Genomic DNA, 19,913 nt, shown 5'->3' on the forward strand with positions numbered 1-19,913 from the left:
TATTTCAGAAGACAAATATATGACCTTGGAAAACACTTTGAAAATGATTCCTTTCTTATGACCACGCAATATATGCCCTCCACCCCAGCATCCAATCCATTAAATAAATCACTTTATTGTCTGTTTGCATGCTAGATTTTAAATACTGAACACATTTCTTCATCATTTTATTCATCTTTTGGTACAAGCACAGTGCCTAGCACATAAAAAGTGTTCAATAAATATTTGTGGAATAAATTAAAAAGTGAATGAAAAATTCTTCCAATTTCTTAAGCAGAAGAAAACTTCTACTTAAAAAAAAAAATGTTACTGGGGGCGTCTAGGTGGCTCAATAGGTTGAGTCTGCCTTGGCCACTGGTCATGATCCTGGAGTTCCCAGGATCGAACCCCATGTCAGTCTCCCTGATCAGCGGAGAGTCTGCTTCTCCCTCTTCCCCTCCCCCAACTTGTGTGCACTTGCTCTCTCTCTCTCTCTCTCTCTCTCTTTTTTTCTCTCTCTCAAATAAAGAAAATCTTTTAAAATATAGCTACTGACTATATGAATGTTTGGCAGGCTAATGATTTCTTCTGTGATAGGTTCCACATTAATTTCTAATTTATTAACAAGTCCTACAGCTGATTAAACTTTGCAAATGAGAGGGTCAGGTCTGCAGTGGATAATGTTGAGGCCCAAGGTTGCAGTCTCCTCCTCTTAGCTTGCAACTGGATGTCAATCAGTGGGAACACATCACCACTTACTAGGGGTTTTTTTCAAGCCTTAAGGATCAAATTCGGTGTTAAAATAAAATAAAAATTATGCCTTTCTAGTTTTTTGTTTGTTTTCCTTTTGGAACGGGTTTGGGGTTTAGCAACTTAGAAGTTGGAGAAGGTTAAAGGAGTGGTAAGTAAAGCATTTAATGAGAGTAGGAAGCGAAAACCACAGAAGGTACCAAAGGATAAGGAGGTAATAAGGAGGAGAAACCAGAGAAATTAAAGAGCCTAAGTAAAGTGATCGGTCACTTATTTTATACTGTTCCAAATACAGATTTTTTTTTTACCTGCTGAGTAAATTATTTTTATATAATATTCATTCTGAAATATTTAAATATTATATATCAATTTAAAATGAGAGTTCATAGCTTCACAAAATTACCAACCTTCCCTGGTACAATTGGTTTGGGCTTCATCACTGAAGTCTCCACAGTCATTGTCACCATCACAGGCCCAGTGTCCTGGGATGCATCGGCCACTAGAACATCTGAACTGATTATCCAAGCAAGAGTGAACACAGCCAACCTCATCACTGCCATCCCCGCAGTCATCATCTGGAAAGAAGCAGCAACATCAAGGAAGTGAAAACTGACCAGGAAGAAAACTTTCCTTATGAAATATCTATCATTTCTTTTTGCTATATAGAGTATTCTTTTGTTTTTGATAAAAGAATGATAAATTAATGATGAGCATTTCCCACAAAGAGTGGGGAAGATTATCTTTTCAATATTGTTTCACTTCTGATTGAATATCAGCTAATAAACAAAGAGGGAAAATAAAACTTCATTTTGGATTTTAAAGCTTAATTTCTATTTCACTCAGAAATGACTAACCGCTGACTAAACAAATCAATGCAATATGAAATAATTGTAAAATGGGAGAACAATAGTGATTGCAGGAATTTCATGGAATGATACAGCTGGTGATATAATTATCATAGAAAATTTTTGTTTAGACCTATAATCCCTATGCCCCAGAGTTTATAACCATATCTTTAATTCAGAACCTTCTTTTCCATTCTCAACATGAGACGTCACTATGTACCCTTCCTCCACCGACTCGTAAGTGTGTGTTTATACTGGGGAATTGTCACTGTCATTAACAATGATTTATATTCTTTATTAACAACTGTTGCAGGAGGGAGGTGAGAGAAATGTGAAGTGAAAATTGATTAAACTGAAATCATGAGTGAGAATTATGATTTATACATAATTCATTTACCTGTGTTTGGCATAATTTAGCATAATGATACAATTGAGTATAAGAACACAAACATTATTTGTACATAAAGGGCAAGGTGGCAGAGTTGAGACCATTTGGATAATTCTACAATAATTTATAAACTCCTCCAACATGAGGTGACAAAGCACTTTACATCAGTGCTTTGGAGAACCTGAATCATCCAGGTCATTTCTTCAATTGTCCCCTTTACTTCCTGTCTGCAGACTTAAACTATGTCCAGCATAATGTCTGAACACAAATCTCCTTCCAGCCTCAAGGGACAGATCAAGTTCCATTATCCTTAATGTTAATCCCCACTGATGAGCCAGGTGGCCCCTCATCACTTGTCTTAGCCATTTTGCTCAGCCCTGCAAACTTCTCGTATAAACTGCATCTGAAGGAGGTGAAGCAGCATGGACAGCCAGGCCCCCAATCAAATCAGTGCAATATAGGGAACATTTGGTACTTGCCAGAGTCGCAGTGCCATTTGCTGCTAATGCATCTTCCACTTTTACATATAAATTGAGTTAGTGGCTCACAAGTTGGAAATTCTATGAAAGATAGAAAAACATTCAATAGGAAAGAGGTTATTGACTGTGCTTTATTTAATTTGTATCTCATTTGCTAATGTGACCAGAACTCCACCCCTGTCTTTCACAAAAGGCAGAGGAAACAGTAGATTAACGAATATAGTGATATAAACTTCTTAATGACATAGGATACTATACGTTTCATATTTTTTTAAATGAGTACTTTACAGTGACTGGAAGCCTTGGAGAATCATTTGATGAAGAACTGTATTCCCTGAACTGCACCACTGATAAGAAAGTTCGAAGGCAGTTATAGTCAGACCTCGTACTGGCCCTTGGGACTTGGGCTGGTCTAGCAGTTACGCTTCCTAGGGATTCCATCTACGCCTATTCTGGATCATTCCTTTCTAAGAGTTAGGACTTTACAAATTATTCAAAGTCATGTTACTTGAACATTTTATTAGTATTTTCACCAGTGAAGCACATTGATGATGGTGTCTTTAGGAAATAAGAATTTTGAATGACATTGTTACAAATTTTATAGAATGATTTTTTTTCCCTTAAAAACTATGACATTTTTAAAGTTAAAGTCTATATTATTAACCTGTAGTTTTTGGCAAGTCATCGCTAGCTAGAATAGTAAAATGTGAGCAAATTAATTTTGCATGATAGTCACAAAGACATAGGTTGTGTATTATTTTCAAATGTGTATTATTTTCAAAATAATATTTCAAATGAAATTAAAGACTATTCATCCTCACTCTTAAAATGTTAAAACAGTAAGTCAACTCTGGAGCCTGTGAGAACTCTCTCCAGTCTGTAGTTGAGCTGGGACAAAAGAATCAACCAGACTGACAAGCAACAGTATCCATGAATAGACTATAAGTGATAGCCATTTCTAGTACTGGTAACTTGTTCAAATCACAACAAAAATTGATATTATTTCATTAATAATATGTAAGGAAAGTGGTAGACTCATAACAGATCTGGTTGGTAGGGTATTGATTACTTGCTTTCCACTTCTTAAAAAACAATTTTTTTGTGTGAGTTTACATTTGAGTATATTCCCCATAAGTTATTGGAATTTGAATGGAAATTATTCTAAAACTGAACAAAGCTTAATTAAATTTTGTGATTACCAAAGACATGCTTCAAGATATACATTTTAGAATAAATTTTACTTTTTAGAAACAAAATAAAGTTATCAGAGCCTAAATATTCTTCAAAAACAGAAGTAAAAAGGAGGCAATCACTGATATGAAGAGACAAAAGACTATATCAAAAGCTATCCATGCAGCAACTCAACAAATTTTCTGACATATAAAGGGAAGCACTCGAAAGAAGTGAAAACACTCAGGGCATAATTTAATCAATACTTCTAAGAGAGTTTTCTTTTGTTACCTGACAAGATAATGAAAACTTATGTGTTTATCTTTCAAGAATCAACAGGGATATTGTCTAAAATATGTTTTCTTCTTTAGATAAACATTTAATGTTTCAAAGATGTACAGTAAACATGAATAATTACTTTAAACAAAATATTAGTATAAGTTATGGTTAAAATGAGTAAAAAACAAAATGCAGCTTCTAAGATACAATGAGATCTAATTTTTAAAAATAACACTGCATCTTTTCATATATGTGCTGCCGAAGCGAGCACAACACTGCATCTTTTCGAATCTAGAATAGATTATTCACATTTTCAATCGTTCTTCATAAACTTAGGAACATATTTACCAATATCATATATTTAAGTTGGAAAAAAAAAAAGAAATCATCCCAAGCATTTGGAGACCTCTGAAATTTGGTAATACTTCATTGGGAAATTTTTCAAATGACCTTTAAGATTCTACCTCTAAGATTCGAAGTCTAAAAACTGTTCCCCATGTCTCCCCCAAAAACCTGAAAGTTAGTTTGCAAAAGGTAAAAAACAACAACAACAACAAAAAAAACTTTAAAAGTAAATAAAATAATCTAAAACCCAGTGTACCTTCAATCTCTAAGAAAATGAGGGCTGTATCTGCCCACAGTGAATATAACCTACATACTTGCATATGATGTGTATGTGATCTTAAATAGTTGCATCACATTCCTGATTTATTTTTCACTTAATACTTAGTTACATTATTTCTTTTGGCAACCTCCTTATCTAACTTAGTTTATAGGACCAAAAAAGTACTATACAGAATTTAAGAAAATGGCAACTAGAAGAAAGTATAGGACAAATCACTAAAAAGAGCAAAGGAATTAATTGAAAGGATGGGTATAAGGGAGTGAATGAATTAGTGAAACTAATGTTTCATTTCTGTTTCATTGACAAAGCACTGTGACCTTGAGTAAATCATAGCCTCTCTGGTGACAGACATGTGGTTTGTAACATGATCTCTCAGGTCCTTAAAGTCGTAAGGGTCAAGAAATCAGAAGAAAGGTCATCTGGAAATGCACAACACCCTGAAGGCATTTAATGTAGCAAAAATAGGGTTTATCTACTGAATAACTCCTGGGATTATCACAGAATTCCAATAAAAGATAGTAACTAAACTTCAGAAAAAGAAAAATAGAAGAAAAAAATTAAAATGTTAAAATTATCTTTGGATTTTTCTCTGCTTAATAATGTAGTCAATGGGCAACACATTTTAGAAGGAGTTCCATCAAAAATTTAATTATAATATAAGGCATTTCATTCTTCAGTAACATTGGAAAATACTGTATCCATAAATCTTAGTATCTTCTCACCAGTATCTGATAGGAGAAGACATATGACAATACTCTTTCTTCTAAAAAATAAAACAAAAGCTTCTTAAAATAAATTTTACATTTCTCTGTTCTTCAATATTAGCTTAATTTAGAGTTGAAAATAGTATCTGGAATTCAGTCTTTTTCTAGGCACTTGTTCTTTTTAAGGTACTATGAATTCTTTTATTTGAAAAAGACTTAAATGTTAAGCACAACCTTTTCTTTCTTGACTTTGACTTTGGATCTCCCATGAGACAGACTGACGGACACTTGGAAAGATTACCTGATTAACTCTGAAGAGAAAGAATTATGAATGAAAGTCGCTTACATTTTATATTAAAATTACAATAAAGAAAAGAAAACTATATTTTATTTCTGTGGTTACTTCAACCTCGTAGAATATTTAATGTGGAGTAATGGACTGTTAAAAAATCGTCTATTGGTGCAGGTGGTATGCTCAATTTATCTATTATATCTTTCACTTAAAATTTATTGCCAGGTTATATGTAAGCTATTATGTAAATGGCAACAATTTTCTCTCTCTCTCAAGGGTAATCTTCATTGGTAATGGTACTTATATTTATCCAGTACACAAAGCTTAGATGTACTTTTCAGATCCAATTTGTTTCTTTCCTGTCTTTATGAATTTTCTTACATATTTCTCCTTCTTGAGCTCAAAGTGAGTATTTCTAAGTAACTGATTATTGATGTCTCAAAATAAAATTATCATAGGTTTTTTTGAAAGTATGTGGTCCATATTCTATATGTATATAGATTTGACAGTCATAACTAAGTATGGGGAAAATGTATAGGAGATTCAAGTTAAAATAAATGACAAAGTAAGAATATTACAGAAGCCCAGGTAGGGAATTATTATCTAAACTAGGAGACAATAATACTCACATTGCCTATAACTATTTACTGACTATGAGATACTACACTAGCTATGTATATACATTACCTATACTCTTCACACCAGCCTTTCAATTGTTACTGCTAGCCCTGATTTGTAAAAGAAAACAGCATAACTTGCCTGAGGATACACTGCACAGCCAGCAAGTGTCAGAGTAAAATTTGAATAATAGCGTGACTGATTCTAAAATATATTATTTTATCCCTATACCATGCCAATCATACCAATAACCTTTAAAAATATATAGCACAAGGGCGCCTGGGTGGCTCAGTGGGTTAAAGCCTCTGCCTTTGGCTCAGGTCATGATCCCGGGGTCCTGGGATCGAGCCCCACATTAGGCTCTCTGCTCAGTGGCAAGCCTGCTTCTCCCCTCTCTGCCTGCCTCTCTGCCTACTTGTGATCTCTCTCTGTCAAATAAATTAAAAAAAAAAAATATATATATATATATATATATAGCACAGAAACATTTTTGGAAGGATGGAAAATTTAATTCTCCTCTGTGTTTTATGTAGTCCATTTAAATTTTAATTCTGATTACAACCTATTCTAAGGTACACAATTAAATATGGTTATAGGAAAATAATGCTTTTTTAAAATTTACAGATTATAGGATTATATCCTTTAAGGAAATACATAACATTTCTCAATGATGATACTAGTTGTGGCTCCTGAGAATTGGTACGTGCAGAGGACAGACTTCAAAAGATCCAATTAAGTAAATATACTTTGGAGAAAACCAGGAGAAAACAGTGCACCACCAATAATCTTCATTTTGCTGCTCTTTCATGGTTGTTATATAAAACCTCATTTTATACATCACATAAATCATATATAAAGAACAAGGTTTATGGGCAGGCAAATCAGAGTTGAAATCCTGATTTTAACACTAATTATTATATAGCCTTGGATATTTATTAACATCTCTAACCTCAAGTTTCTACTCTGTAAAACATAGTAGAAAACCTCTTCAAAATTTTTTTTCTTTCAAAATATTGAGAGATTTATACCAGATAGAGTTCTAGACCTTAGTGATATATTACTTAGAATGAATGAATATGAATGAATAAAATAGTGCTAAACACTGGAAATACAAACTTCAGCATTTTCATTTCTTGGAGTGCTTACAATCCAGTAAGAAAAATATCTGTAGTATATTTAAACAAGTGACTTCAATAAATTTCTGATAAATGCTATGATAGAAACAATATGAGGTGTTATTGCAACCCACAACAGAAGTGTCAAAACTACTTAGATAGTCACCCCAGAGGAAGTTATCTATAAGCTGATATGAATGATATATTCAGGTTAAATCATGAGGTGAGCAAGAGGGGAATGAGTGCTTTTAGTATATTCTAGAAAAAAGATGGCATTCCCGAAGGCTCAGAAGTCACAGTATATAAAATGTTTGAAAAACTATAAAAATTTCGGAAAGGCTGTAATACTGTATAAGAAGTACTGAAATTTTAGGAGCTACAAATTGGAAGGAGCAATAGATCTGGAAGTGATTACTACTGAAATAACAGAGCCTTGGAAGTCTAAAGGAATATCCAGGAAGTGTACGCAGAATGAGACTAGTAGGAAACTTAGAAAAAGATATTGAACAGTTCTGGCAATGAGGGTGACAAAGACAAATGTTGGATAAAGTAATAACCAACCATTTTAATACATGGTTGCATGTGTAAGAAAATAATATAAATTTTCAGAGTCCAAAAATTAGAAGTGTACTGAAAACTAGAAAAGTTAGCGTGTTTTCATAGCTCTGTGTGTGTGTAAAATCAATGCTGCTGAAATGTCTGAAGAATTCATGTTTACTCTTCACAGAAATTTAAAGGGCTGCATCTTTGTCTGCACCAATAATTACTTCCCAGGGGCTGATAAATTTATTTTGGGAATGCAGAGCTCCAGATAAAAGAGAAAAGCAAAGTAATCTGAGGATTGCAAGGACCCTATAGATAGATTGCCCAAGAAATTAATCAGAAGGCAAGGACAAATTAAGTGGTATTATGAGAGGGTTTCATAAACCTGGATGTATATTAGAAGTATCTGTACAGCTTTTAAAACTACTTATACTTGAGCCTTTATTATAATTCAACTGGTAGTGTAGTTTCTCCAGTGTTGTGGGTTAAATCATATGTATCAGAAAGATATGTCCAGTCCTTGGGGCACCTGGGTGGCTCATTGGTTAAGCAGCTGCCTTAGACTCAGGTCATGATTTTGGGGTCCTGTGATGGAGTCCTGTGTTGCGTTCCTTGCTCAGCTGGGATCCTGCCCCTCCCTTTCTCTCTCCTTCTGTGCACTCCATCTCTCACTCAAATAAATAAATAAAACCTTAAAAAAAAAAAAGATATATCTAATCCTTACCCCTGGTACTTGTGAATGTGACTTAGAAACAGAGTCTTTGCCCATGTAATTAAGAATCTCAAGATGTGAATTTCCACAAGGAAAGGCCATGTGAAGATGGAGACTGCAGATTGGAGTGACGTTGCCATAGCCAAGGAGAAGCAAGAGCCAAAAGAAGTTGGAAGAGGCAGAGGATTCTCTAGAGGGAGGCGCTGCTGATTTTGGATTTCTGGCCTCCAAAACCATGAGATTAGGGATTTTGTGGTTTTAAACCACCATGTTTGTGGTGATTTTTTGTAGAAGCCTTAACAAATTCTAATTATAGGGAATGTTGACATCACATAGTTTAGATTTTCAGGACTTGTCTTAGGATAAGAGTCACATAAGGTGCTTTTCCTAAAATATATATTCCTAGACTCTATGCAACACCTACTAACTGGGAATTTTGGAGGTAGTGGCCTGGGGATCCAAGCTCCCTGGATGATTGATATCTTCAAGCAAAAAGCTGCGGAAATGCTGAGTTAGGTCAAGGAACTGAAAGTTGTTTTTAATCATTTCTCCTGTGGCTTTCAATATACCCTACCAGGGTTTGCCTAACCTCCTACTTTGTTGCATACAGAGACTTATTAATCTAGTTTGTATAAAAGAGGGCACTGTAACCAAAGGCAATGGAAAAGCATGTCACATACCTGTAAAAATAACAAAAAGACAACTTAATAGAAGCTTGCATATCACTTCTAAACAAAAATAATAAAAAATGTTTACATATAAATGAAAGAACAGAGCAAGACCATCTGGAATACAAAGCATAAATCTGCAAGACACAAATAGGAAAAATAACTTAATTTTCTTGTTTCCAACATTTTTTTAAAGATTTATTTATTTATTTGAGAGAGAGAGAGAAAGGGAAAGCAGGAGCACACACTCAGGGTGGGGGCGGGGAGAGAGTCTTAAGAAGATGCCATGCTGAACACCGAGCCAGAGCCGGGCTCAGTCCCACCATGCTGAGATCACGATCTCAGCCAAAACCAAGAATTGGACGCTTAGCCAACTGTGCCACCCAGGCGTCCCTGTTTCCAACATTTTAATAGAAGTAATTATTGTCAGATTGTAAAGTAAAGAACAAATAGGTTTGATAATAAGTTAAAATTCTAAATCAAAGAAAAGAGAAAAAATAACTAATTGCTAAAAATGAGTTTATCCTCACATTGGAACAAGTTATCAAACAAGAAATGTAACAAATATTTTTGGTCTCAGAATATTCACAGTGTGCTTCCCCATCTCTCTCTGCCTGCCAAATAAATAAATAAAATCTTTAAAAAAATATTTTGAGGAAGCAACATTTTCGGGACGCCTGGGTGGCTCAGTGAGTTAAGCCTCTGCCTTCAGCTCAGGTTATGATCCCAGGGTCCTGGGATCAAGCCCTCCTTCAGGCTCTATGCTCAGCAGGGAGCCTGCTTCCTCCTCTATCTCTGCTTGCCTCTCTGCCTACTTGTGATCTCTCTCTGTCAAATAAATAAATAAAATCTTTAAAAAAATATTAAGGAAGAATATTGACAGTGATTTTGAAATGAATGGAAGATAAGAAAGATGAAGAAAACTGGAAAAGGATAAATAATATTGCCCCCTTTCAAAAATGAGTGAAAAATTTTAAACAGTAGAGAAATAAAGTTTACATGTACTTCTGACAATAATTCAAGATAAACTTGCTAAAACATGATTTTGTCAGCATTTTTGAAGAGACTATTTGCTCAAGAATAAAATAAAAACAAGTCATGCTAAAACAACTTCATTTATTTGCCAATACAATTTTTAAGTAAGTACCTATCATGAAAATGCCATAAATAGAATGTTCTCAAATTTTTAGCAATGTTTGAGAAATCTCAAGACAAATGAAAGTACCATGTATTGCAAAGTGGTGGTAAATTGAAGTGAATGAGTAACTTGTTCAAAACTGTACCTAGGGATGCCTGGGTGGCTCAGTTGGTTAAGCAACTGCCTTCAGCTCAGGTCATGATCCCAGCGTCCTGGGATCGAGTCCCACATCGGGCTCCTTGCTCCGCGGGGAGCCAGCTTCTCCCTCTGACTCTGCCTTCCACTTTGTCTGCCTGTGCTCGCTCTCGCTTGCTCTCTCTCTGACAAATAAATAAATAAAATCTTAAAAAAAAAAAAAAAAAACTGTACCTATACAGTTTAAATCACTAATTTTAATTATTAAATCCCTGGAGGATATTTTGAATTACTTGCCAAAAGCTTCACATCTTTGTTACTATTATTTGGTTATGGCCTTAAAAATTATCTTTCAAATTTTTGAATTATGTAAAACTGGGAAACATCATTAATATTATGCATTCAATATCCTAAAACTACATCAGGGTTAGAAGTTATAGGTGGACAGAAATATAAAAGTGATACTGTGGTGCGGGAAAGACCAGACCCATATACATATTCAGAAATAGGTGGATAAAGAAGACTATCAAAATAAAAGGTAGGGGCACCTGGGTGGCTCAGTGGGTTAAGCCGCTGCCTTCAGCTCAGGTCATGATCTCAGGGTTCTGGGATTGAGTCCCGCATCGGGCTTTCTGCTCAGCAGGGATCCTGCTTCCCCCTCTCTCTCTGCCTGCCTCTCTGTCTGCTGTGATCTCTTTCTGTCAAATAAATAAATAAAATCTAAAAAAAAATAATAATAATAAAAATAAAAGGTAAAAGAACTTCAAAAAGTAAACATTAAAAACACTCAAAAGGAACAATCCAATCTACAAGAAAAGCTTAGCTATTTTAGTTGATTGGACATTTGATGTGGGAGTTACATGATAAGGCTGCCATCTCTGATTGTGATAACAGAAGCCTAGAATATAAATTAGTGAAGGTAATAAGTGTGCTTCAATCTGTTGTAAAAATACTACATATGGGATATTACGTTCTGTTTAATTCCAGGCCATGAATTTGTTTTTAATTCTGGCAAAAAAGAGAGAAAAACATAAAATTTACCATTTTAACTATCTTTAAGTGTGTAATTCAATAATGTTAACTGTATTCATATTGTTGAGAAACAGATCTCTAGAATCTCTTCATTTTGTAGAGCTGAAACTCTATATATACTCATTGGACATCAAGACCCATTTTAGACCATTAATTTAGACCATTTTAGACCATCAAGACCCATTTTAGACCATTACTAAGGTCATTAAAAATACAACTACATTCATAGTAGGGCAATTGGTAGGGAAAGTGACTACAATTTAACATGTAAGGAAATCTGAAAGAAGAGGTATGTTTCTGTTGTAAAGGGGATGGGTTAGGTAGGCATGATGGTGCCTTTGGTTATCTAAAGAGTGATCTTGTGACAAGGTTATATTTAGATGGTGTAGTTTCAGAAGACAACACTCAAGAATCACTGAGTAGAATCTTTAGCAAAATTGCTCCAAAAAAAGAGGAAGGAGAGAGAAAATTACTGATTAAAAAAATAAATATGTGTAATAGTGGGATTTTTCCTTTTGCTATGACACTGGACCATTTAGATTCAATACTAAGAAAAAGGAGATTCTAAGTACTACTGCATTTTGTAGACAGAATCCAGTAGTTGAGCTATTCCTTATAAAATAAGAGTAATCTACAAGTCAATTTTGTTCAAAGACCAGTGATTCAAAGGAAGGAAAGACTCTGTAAGAATCATTCATGAAATTTTGTGTGTGCATTAGAAAAGGGAACTGATTGAATGCTGCTCAGGAAGTAGACTGACCATTTCACCCTGCACCTAGAGAAGAAGAAACTGGAGAGTGGTGGCATCCAAAAGATGGGTCATTAGGAAACTAGCCTGATCACATTTAAGAGAGTGGGGGAGAGGAGATAAAAAGTGGACCTGCAAAAGAAAGCAAAACTTTTTTTTTTTTTTTTTTTTTTTTTGTTATATCAGCAATGCAACCAAGAGGGTACCCTCCAAACAAAGGAGGCTTTAGCAACTTAAGTCTATGAGATATGCTGTCTGTGGTGGGAATGGTAGGGGTTGGGGATAAAAGAAATCTAGATGTGAAGGAGAAGAAGAGGACACAGAAGAAAGGGAGTTCAAGGAACTATGAAGAGAGGCCTCCCTGAAGATCTCACATATGAGTCTCTCAAGCTGCATTGCTCATGCATCAGAGGGTAGTTACCTTCAGAGAAGCAGAGAAGGTTACCACTAGACCTACTTTAAAAGATGCTCCTATTTCTCCAACTGTCCCATCTGACTGAAGAGATAAGGCTAGAAGAGGGAACAGATGGAGGGAGGAAAAAACAGAACACAGTTGCCTTCCATCTTAAGTTCTTAGAACCCAAAGTTTAGCCAGCAGTGGGAGAGAAGAAAGCTTTCACTTAGATAAAATACTGGAATTTCAAATGGGTTGGATCAAATTACCAAAACTAAAAGTTGCCAGAATCATTGTGACTGTCAAAATGTTATTAAGAAATGGCAGAGCAACTGAAAGCAGTGTTTGATAATATTCATATTTTGCCAGTACTCCACTGGGTTAATAATTCTCACTTAAGTTGTTACACACGTATGCATTTTTTCTTACAAAATTAAAAAAATAATGTGTAATATAAATATATAATAATGTACATCATCAGAACCTTTCTTTTTCTAATACCCTAGTTGAAAATATCTTTAATATACAACATACACTGATTTAACTTGGAAATGACTTCTTTTTTGACAGTTCTCTCTCTCGTCTGCTTTTGTCTGATATTTGCCAATTCTCTTTCTTATTCTTTGTTCCTTAATTATGTGCAATAAAATTACAAGAACATTTACAGGTAAGATTACAAGTACAAGAGACAAAATTTTACTATCTTCATAGATTTAAAAGATCAACATATAAATTGGAATCATATTAACTTATAAGTTTCAATGGATGTTTATTTATATCCCATTGAACTGACTTTCAATCTCCTAATAAATTTTAGATATTTTCCCAAGTTAAACCCTTTGAACAAATCAGAAGTTATCAACTCACAACAAGGTTATTTATTTAAAAAAGAGTAATAAATATAAGATATGTTGAGATAATTGGAAGACAGAACAATCTCAAAATAGTAAAAATACAGTTTAAAATAAACAAATAAATTTTGTTTTTGACAATAAATTTTCCAAGGGGAAAATATAAGTTTGCCTGAAATAATCTTACATTTAATCATGAAATGCACTTATGTTTAATGCTATAATTTGGAGATGGGAAGAAAATTTGTTTGGATAATTGCTTCCATCTGAACTCATTTTGCATATATAAACAAAATTATGTAATTAAGTATAAATGTAAGATAAAAATCAAACCTGAATGGTGCTCTCCAAATTATGATCTCTTGACCATCAGCATCAATTGCTAGACATATAAATTTTCAATCATCTAAGATCCACTGGATCATAGTCTCTGGAAATCAGGCCCAGAATTCTGCTTTTTGTTTTTGTTTTTGCTTTTGCTTTTTTAACAAGCCCTCTAGGAGATTCTAATGCATGAGCAGGTTTGAGAACCTTGGCCTTAAGTTAAGTGTTCTCAGACCTGAGTGCACATTCATACCACTTGGGCAGCATTAAAATTACTGATTCTTGGCTCTGACCTCCAAGAACCTTTATTTAATTAGTCTGGGGTGAGGCATGGCAAATGGTTCTGAAGCTTCTTGGGTGATTTTTTTTTAACAGAGAGCTAAAGTTGAGAACCAATGCTACCATCCTTTAAATGAGTGACCATTTAGTTCCTTGACACACAGTCCACTTCCCACACAGTCTTCATGATTCTAACATATCTGCTCTTGTTTGCAGAATCAGTTTACAGAGTCTCCTGTCTACACATGAAGACTACCAAAAAAAGATAAAAGATTGTTTAAATATGAAGGGAGAATGCTCAAAGGCCTTCCAAATTATGTAAGTGTTTGCCCACATATAATATCAACCTGAAATATACAATTAACTTGGTTTATAAGTAGGTGCTAGTGAATTCCACTAAAATTTGACCCTCGGTTTCAGCACTTTCTGCTCCTAACTATAATCAGAAGCATTTCTAACCACAGGCTTTCATGATTTAAAACCCAAATCTTGGTATTATTTTCAGTATAAAATGGTAGTTATCAAATAAAACAGTAGCTGTTTGTGGAGCTAAAGTATAAGAAAAAAAAAAAAAAAAAAAGACTGCAGTCTTCTAGTAGGATTAAACCTATGGGAACTTGACTGATTCCAAAGGGAAAAGTGAAATGATCACTCCAAATGTTATAATGATGCTTAATAGAACTGGGGATTAGTTGAGCCTATATTCATTTCTAGATTACTGCCAAGGAGAGTGACTTTTTTAATGCAGTAAATTAAACAATTTGTAATGTTTTTGTCATTTTGAATTCAGTGCAGAAATAGTATCTGATATGAGAATAATCTATGTCATCCTCTCCTACAACTTTAAAAGTGAGATTGTGCCTACCAGAGCTTCACTCTCAACTTCCTTACTGACATAAATTTTGATTTATAATGACAATATGAAAGATAAATACATGTTACTACAGAGAGGGACAAGTGTGGAGAGAAACATGTTTCTCACCTTATAAAAGGGAAGCAGTGCTGAGACTAACCCATGTGGCTTACTGACACTTTATAAAATTTGGCTAAATTTCAGAAGCAAACTGACAACTACATTTCACAGTGTGTTCATATCCAGTGGTATATTGGAGACGTCTTGTACCAGCCTGCAAGAATCGATTTTTAAATTTTCAAGGATTCTAGGAATCAGTTGTTAAGCATACATCTATTATTTGAAATAAATAAACTATATACATTTCTAATTAAATAATGTTGAAAGCCAAGGTAATAAATGCTCAAGGTTCTTAATTTCCTGATTATTTTGCTCTTGGAGTTAGTTGTGTTTATTACATCTGTATTGTGGATATACTATATGTGGGTGTGCACATATTCTCCCAAATCTGCATTCAGAAAGTCGTGTTGGCAACTTGATACAGGCCATGGCAGGAGTATTTACACAACAAAAAATAGGCAAACATTAGATCAGGACTCCTCCCCAGCACGAGATCTTAAAAGATTTATCAAACCACCAAAGAACAAAACTCATTATATGTATACGTTTTAAAATAAGATAGTCAATGATATGGATAGATATAATGACTTGATCTGCTCCCTATTTCCACCCAATCCATGGATCCCAGACAAAGTTGACCTGAAATGTCTGAGTTTTAGTTTCAGGTATGCCTGGATTCACCGCCTGTCTTGCTATTTATTAGCCCTGTGATCTCATGCAAGTTGTCAAATGTCTCTAAGTTTTGATTCTCTTACCCGTAAAATCTGAACAATAGTAAGTTTCTCATAGATTTGCTGTAAATATTCAAGAAGAAAATATATGTCTGAACTCCTTCCAACCCTTCTTTCCCTCATCTTGTGAAAAGTACTAAATATGTCAGATCAAAAATCTAACCGAAGTTCTCTAATGAGCTCATTATTTATTTTCCTATTCTATAACGTTTTCATAGTCTTTCCTTCTAAATTAGACTGATTCCGGAGTTTCACTGTCTTTAATGTTTTCAGGTTATTCATTATCTTTTTGCTATATTCTGGAAGGAGATGCTGGGGACAGAAAAGCAATCAAGCTTTCCCGAATAACAGAGCTGACTAAATGCAGACCCAGCCACAAGAATAGTCTGGGCATTGGAAAGGAGAAGGATATATTGTTCAAATCCCTCAACTGGACAGGCTTTGGAAAATCTACATGTGAAATGTAAAATTAACTGTTACTGTGTATGACTGTCTATTGCTTTCTTTTTCAATACTGGTATTATTTTGTTTTCTTGACAATGTCAGTTAGTATTACTTACGTATCTATACTTTATTCAAAGGTCACACACTCAAAAGTCTACAGGGACATAAGTCAAGTATAAGATAATTTTTCAAAATGAAATTTTAGGTAAATCATGAATGCATCCCCTAAATAGAGCTTTTTCAATTGAGAGGTTTAAAAAAAAAAGTCTTATTTTCCCACTGTTAGAAGTGCTAGAACATGGAGTTAAATTATTAAAAGATATATACCCAATTGCATTATATATTTAATAAATGTGATAAGCATATCTAGTGCATGTTTTCCCCATTAGTGATTTTAAAAATCCATAGCTATGCCTAAAATAAGGCCCAAGTTCTTAGAAAACAGGATTCATTCCCTTACTGTTTCACTATACATTATTCAGAGATTGATAATAAAATCTACTGATACATGGGCACAAATGTGAGTAATTAAAATTTGAAACTTTAACAATAAATGCCATTTCCAAAAGTAGGAGGATTGGTGGAAAGTGAGAATTTTGCCATTAACAAATAACAGAATTATAAACTTAAACTAATAACAGAATTATATGACTCAATAGAAATGAAACAAATGATTTATCAACTATGTAATCTCAGTCTGTATTGTTTATTGTTCCAAGAAGATAACATATGCATGTCAACAAGAAACATGTACTTCTAATTTACTCCAAATGTCATTCAATGAGCTACTCTATTTGGGAAAAAAAAATAATTAACAACACAAGATAAATAACAAACATTTGAGAATGTCCTGTTAGGCTTATAATAACCATTTCCTAATAAAATTTGTAATGTTTGGATCCATTTATTTTAGCCTAGAATATGCTGTTGACTCATTAAACGGATATATTCTAAAGTTAGCATTAAGGTACACACTTGGGCCTAAAGGCAGTGATAAAATGTAACACATCTTCTGCCTTGCTGACTAGTGTTCATAAAGAAATAAATTGTCTCTTGAGAGAGATGATAGTGATTTGACACAGTCTTCACTAACAGCATGGTTTACTCATAACTTACCGCAAGATGCCATTTCGTCTGTCTGGTCGCCACAGTCGTCTTCCCTATCACATAGCCATGCTCTGGGAATGCACCTGCCGTTTCCACAAGAAAACTGGTCCACCTGGCATGTTCTGGCTAAGATAATCAATTAATGTACAAATAATACATTTAAAGACCTTTTAAACAATGTTCAGGTGACATAAATCATTCAATAACTCTTTTACACATAAGATATTCTATTGCTTTATTAGATAAAATATTTTAAAGTAAATTTTTGCTAATCGATACTGCCAGCTTGCTTGTCTTCTCTGAAGTTCACATGCTTTCCCCTTCAATTACAGTGGCTGCTAAATGACAAGATATTCAGTAATCCTTACACACTTCCATAAATGAAGCTATGAATTCATTATTTTACAATTTTTGCCTGGCACATGCTTATGAATACACGGTTGAATTAAATTTCATCCAACTTTTAATTAACAAAAAAGAATTTCACATAGTCTTTGTCAATAAACCAAGAAAACTTTCTGTAATGTGGGATGAAGGATTTGGAGACTATATCAGGGTATCTAGTTTCTAGTCATGGGGACAGATTTGTTCTTTTCCTTTAACCTTTCAGTACATTTATTTCTTGGTCTCTAAGTGATCCAATGTATGGAGAAAATACAGAAATTTTAGAATGCAGAAAATATTACTTAAAACATATTTAGCTTTATTACAGATTTTTAAAATTCAGTTTTCAGCATAGTTAAATAAAACTATATAGCTTTTTAATCAAAGTATATGAATAAACTTTGCTTTGGCCTCTCTCATGGGTTTCAATGAACACACACATGGAATCATTCTTTCTATGTTAGCCAAAGGCAGCGGCTTCAATTACTCAGTAAAGGGGTTGGTTATATTCTACAAGGAGTTGATTACCATTTTCTATTACAGTCAGGTCAACTTTTAAAAGCATGAAATCCTAGACAACTATCCTAACTTTTCTCCCAGGTTTTAGTTTTGCAGACTTAGGTTCTGTTTTTGTTTTTTTTTTTTTGTTTTTTTTTTTTGTTTGTTTTGGTTTTGTTTTTTACTTACCTATTTTTTCTTTTGTCTGTCTGAAACACAAATTTGTTTTCTTACGTATCAGTTCCGTATCACCCCTTTTTTTTAACTTAGTCAGAAAAAAAGAGTGGGAAACTATAAGAAGGGGATACTCAAACCGGTTAATATTTGGGTCAGATGAGGACTGGACAGATGAAGAACAATTAGGGTTTAGATTTCTGTAGTTATGAGAAGAGACATTGCTCAGTTTATGTACTTCCCTCTGTTTGGGGGTTTAAGAATTAGAAGGATGCATTTCTGTTTCATCAAAATGTCTAATGACCTAATGGTTGGTATAAAATTGAGAGTGGTTGAAAGACAAGTCATCCAGACACACTAAAATGGGTTTCCATAAATCAGGGTTTCAGAGGTAATTTAAAATAATCTCTACAAAGTTATGTGCTAATTATTTCCTTTTAAGCAAAGCGTACTTGCTATGTAAAAAGATATCTATTATTAGTGGATACTTAAAAGCTTACTTGAGAAAAACAATGAAAACATTATTCATTTGATTTTTCTTATTCAATTCAAAGTACCATTTCTAACCTAGTGTGTATAATTAGAAATTCCAGAAAATCATTACACTTTGTATTCCACTTTGTTTATGTAGCTAAGGGTTCTGAATCTAAAGCCTTCTATGTAATATTTGGATTTTCCTTTTTTTACAAATAGAGCATTTATTTTACATTATAGATTTTAAGTATCCCACAAATATGTACACTTTTGAAGATTTCAATGTTGTCATTTCAAGTAGAATTAAATATTTGTTGTTTCATTTGGCTAACTATGCATTTTCTGTGAAATTATTCCAATGTTTAGATTAAATCAACAAAGTTTCCAGGTAATTTTAATAAAACTACTTGGAAAAATGTGTCTACATTTGTATTAGCCTAGAGAAAGATGAAGGTGTTGGCATTTAGTTTACTCAGTGGGAAGGAAAGGGCATAGAGGTCTGAACAAGGTCGATTTTTTCTTGCAGGTCTTTGTTTTGTTTCTCTGATTGCAGTAAATAATCTTTACCTTTTGAGGTTTAAGAGAAATTTAATAAGAGTTTTCTTTGAAACAAGATGGGATTGGGAGGGAGACAAACCATAAGTGACTCTTAATCTCACAAAACAAACTGAGGGTTGCTGGGGGGAGGGGGGTTGGGAGAAGGGGGTGGGATTATGGACATTGGGGAGGGTATGTGCTTGGGTGAGTGCTGTGAAGTGTGTAAACCTGGTGATTCACAGACCTGTACCCCTGGGGATAAAAATACATGTTTATAAAAAATAAAAAATTATTTAAAAAAAAAAAGAGTTTTCTTTTCAATTTTTCTCCCTTTCTTCTTTCAGCTCTCCCTCACTCTTTCCTTCCCTTCGTCCCTTCTTCCTTTCTTCTTTTCGTTCTTCCTCTCTCTTCCTTCTTTTCTTTTCCTAACTCTCTCATCCTCCGTTATTCCCTATTTCACTCTTTTAGTCTTTCTTTCTTGTTTTCTTGTTTAAAGAAAAATACACCATCATGTATTTTCATT

The 19,913-nt window shown here is 34.0% G+C and overlaps 1 protein-coding gene across 1 annotated transcript in view; it reads right to left on the minus strand.

The window, feature by feature from the left end:
* Positions 1 to 19,913, minus strand: part of LRP1B (LDL receptor related protein 1B) — a 1,916,825-nt gene that overhangs the window by 720,576 nt on the left and 1,176,336 nt on the right. The window contains exons 18-20 of the mRNA XM_082690181.1: positions 17,333 to 17,449; positions 2,442 to 2,522; positions 1,137 to 1,304 (exon numbers count right to left, since the gene is read on the minus strand). Of these exons, the coding sequence (XP_082546307.1) occupies positions 1,137 to 1,304; positions 2,442 to 2,522; positions 17,333 to 17,449 (366 nt within the window). The remainder of the gene's footprint in view (positions 1 to 1,136; positions 1,305 to 2,441; positions 2,523 to 17,332; positions 17,450 to 19,913) is intronic.

This window comes from Mustela nivalis, assembly GCF_964662115.1.
Source record: "Mustela nivalis genome assembly, chromosome: 11".
Lineage (NCBI taxonomy): Eukaryota > Metazoa > Chordata > Mammalia > Carnivora > Mustelidae > Mustela > Mustela nivalis.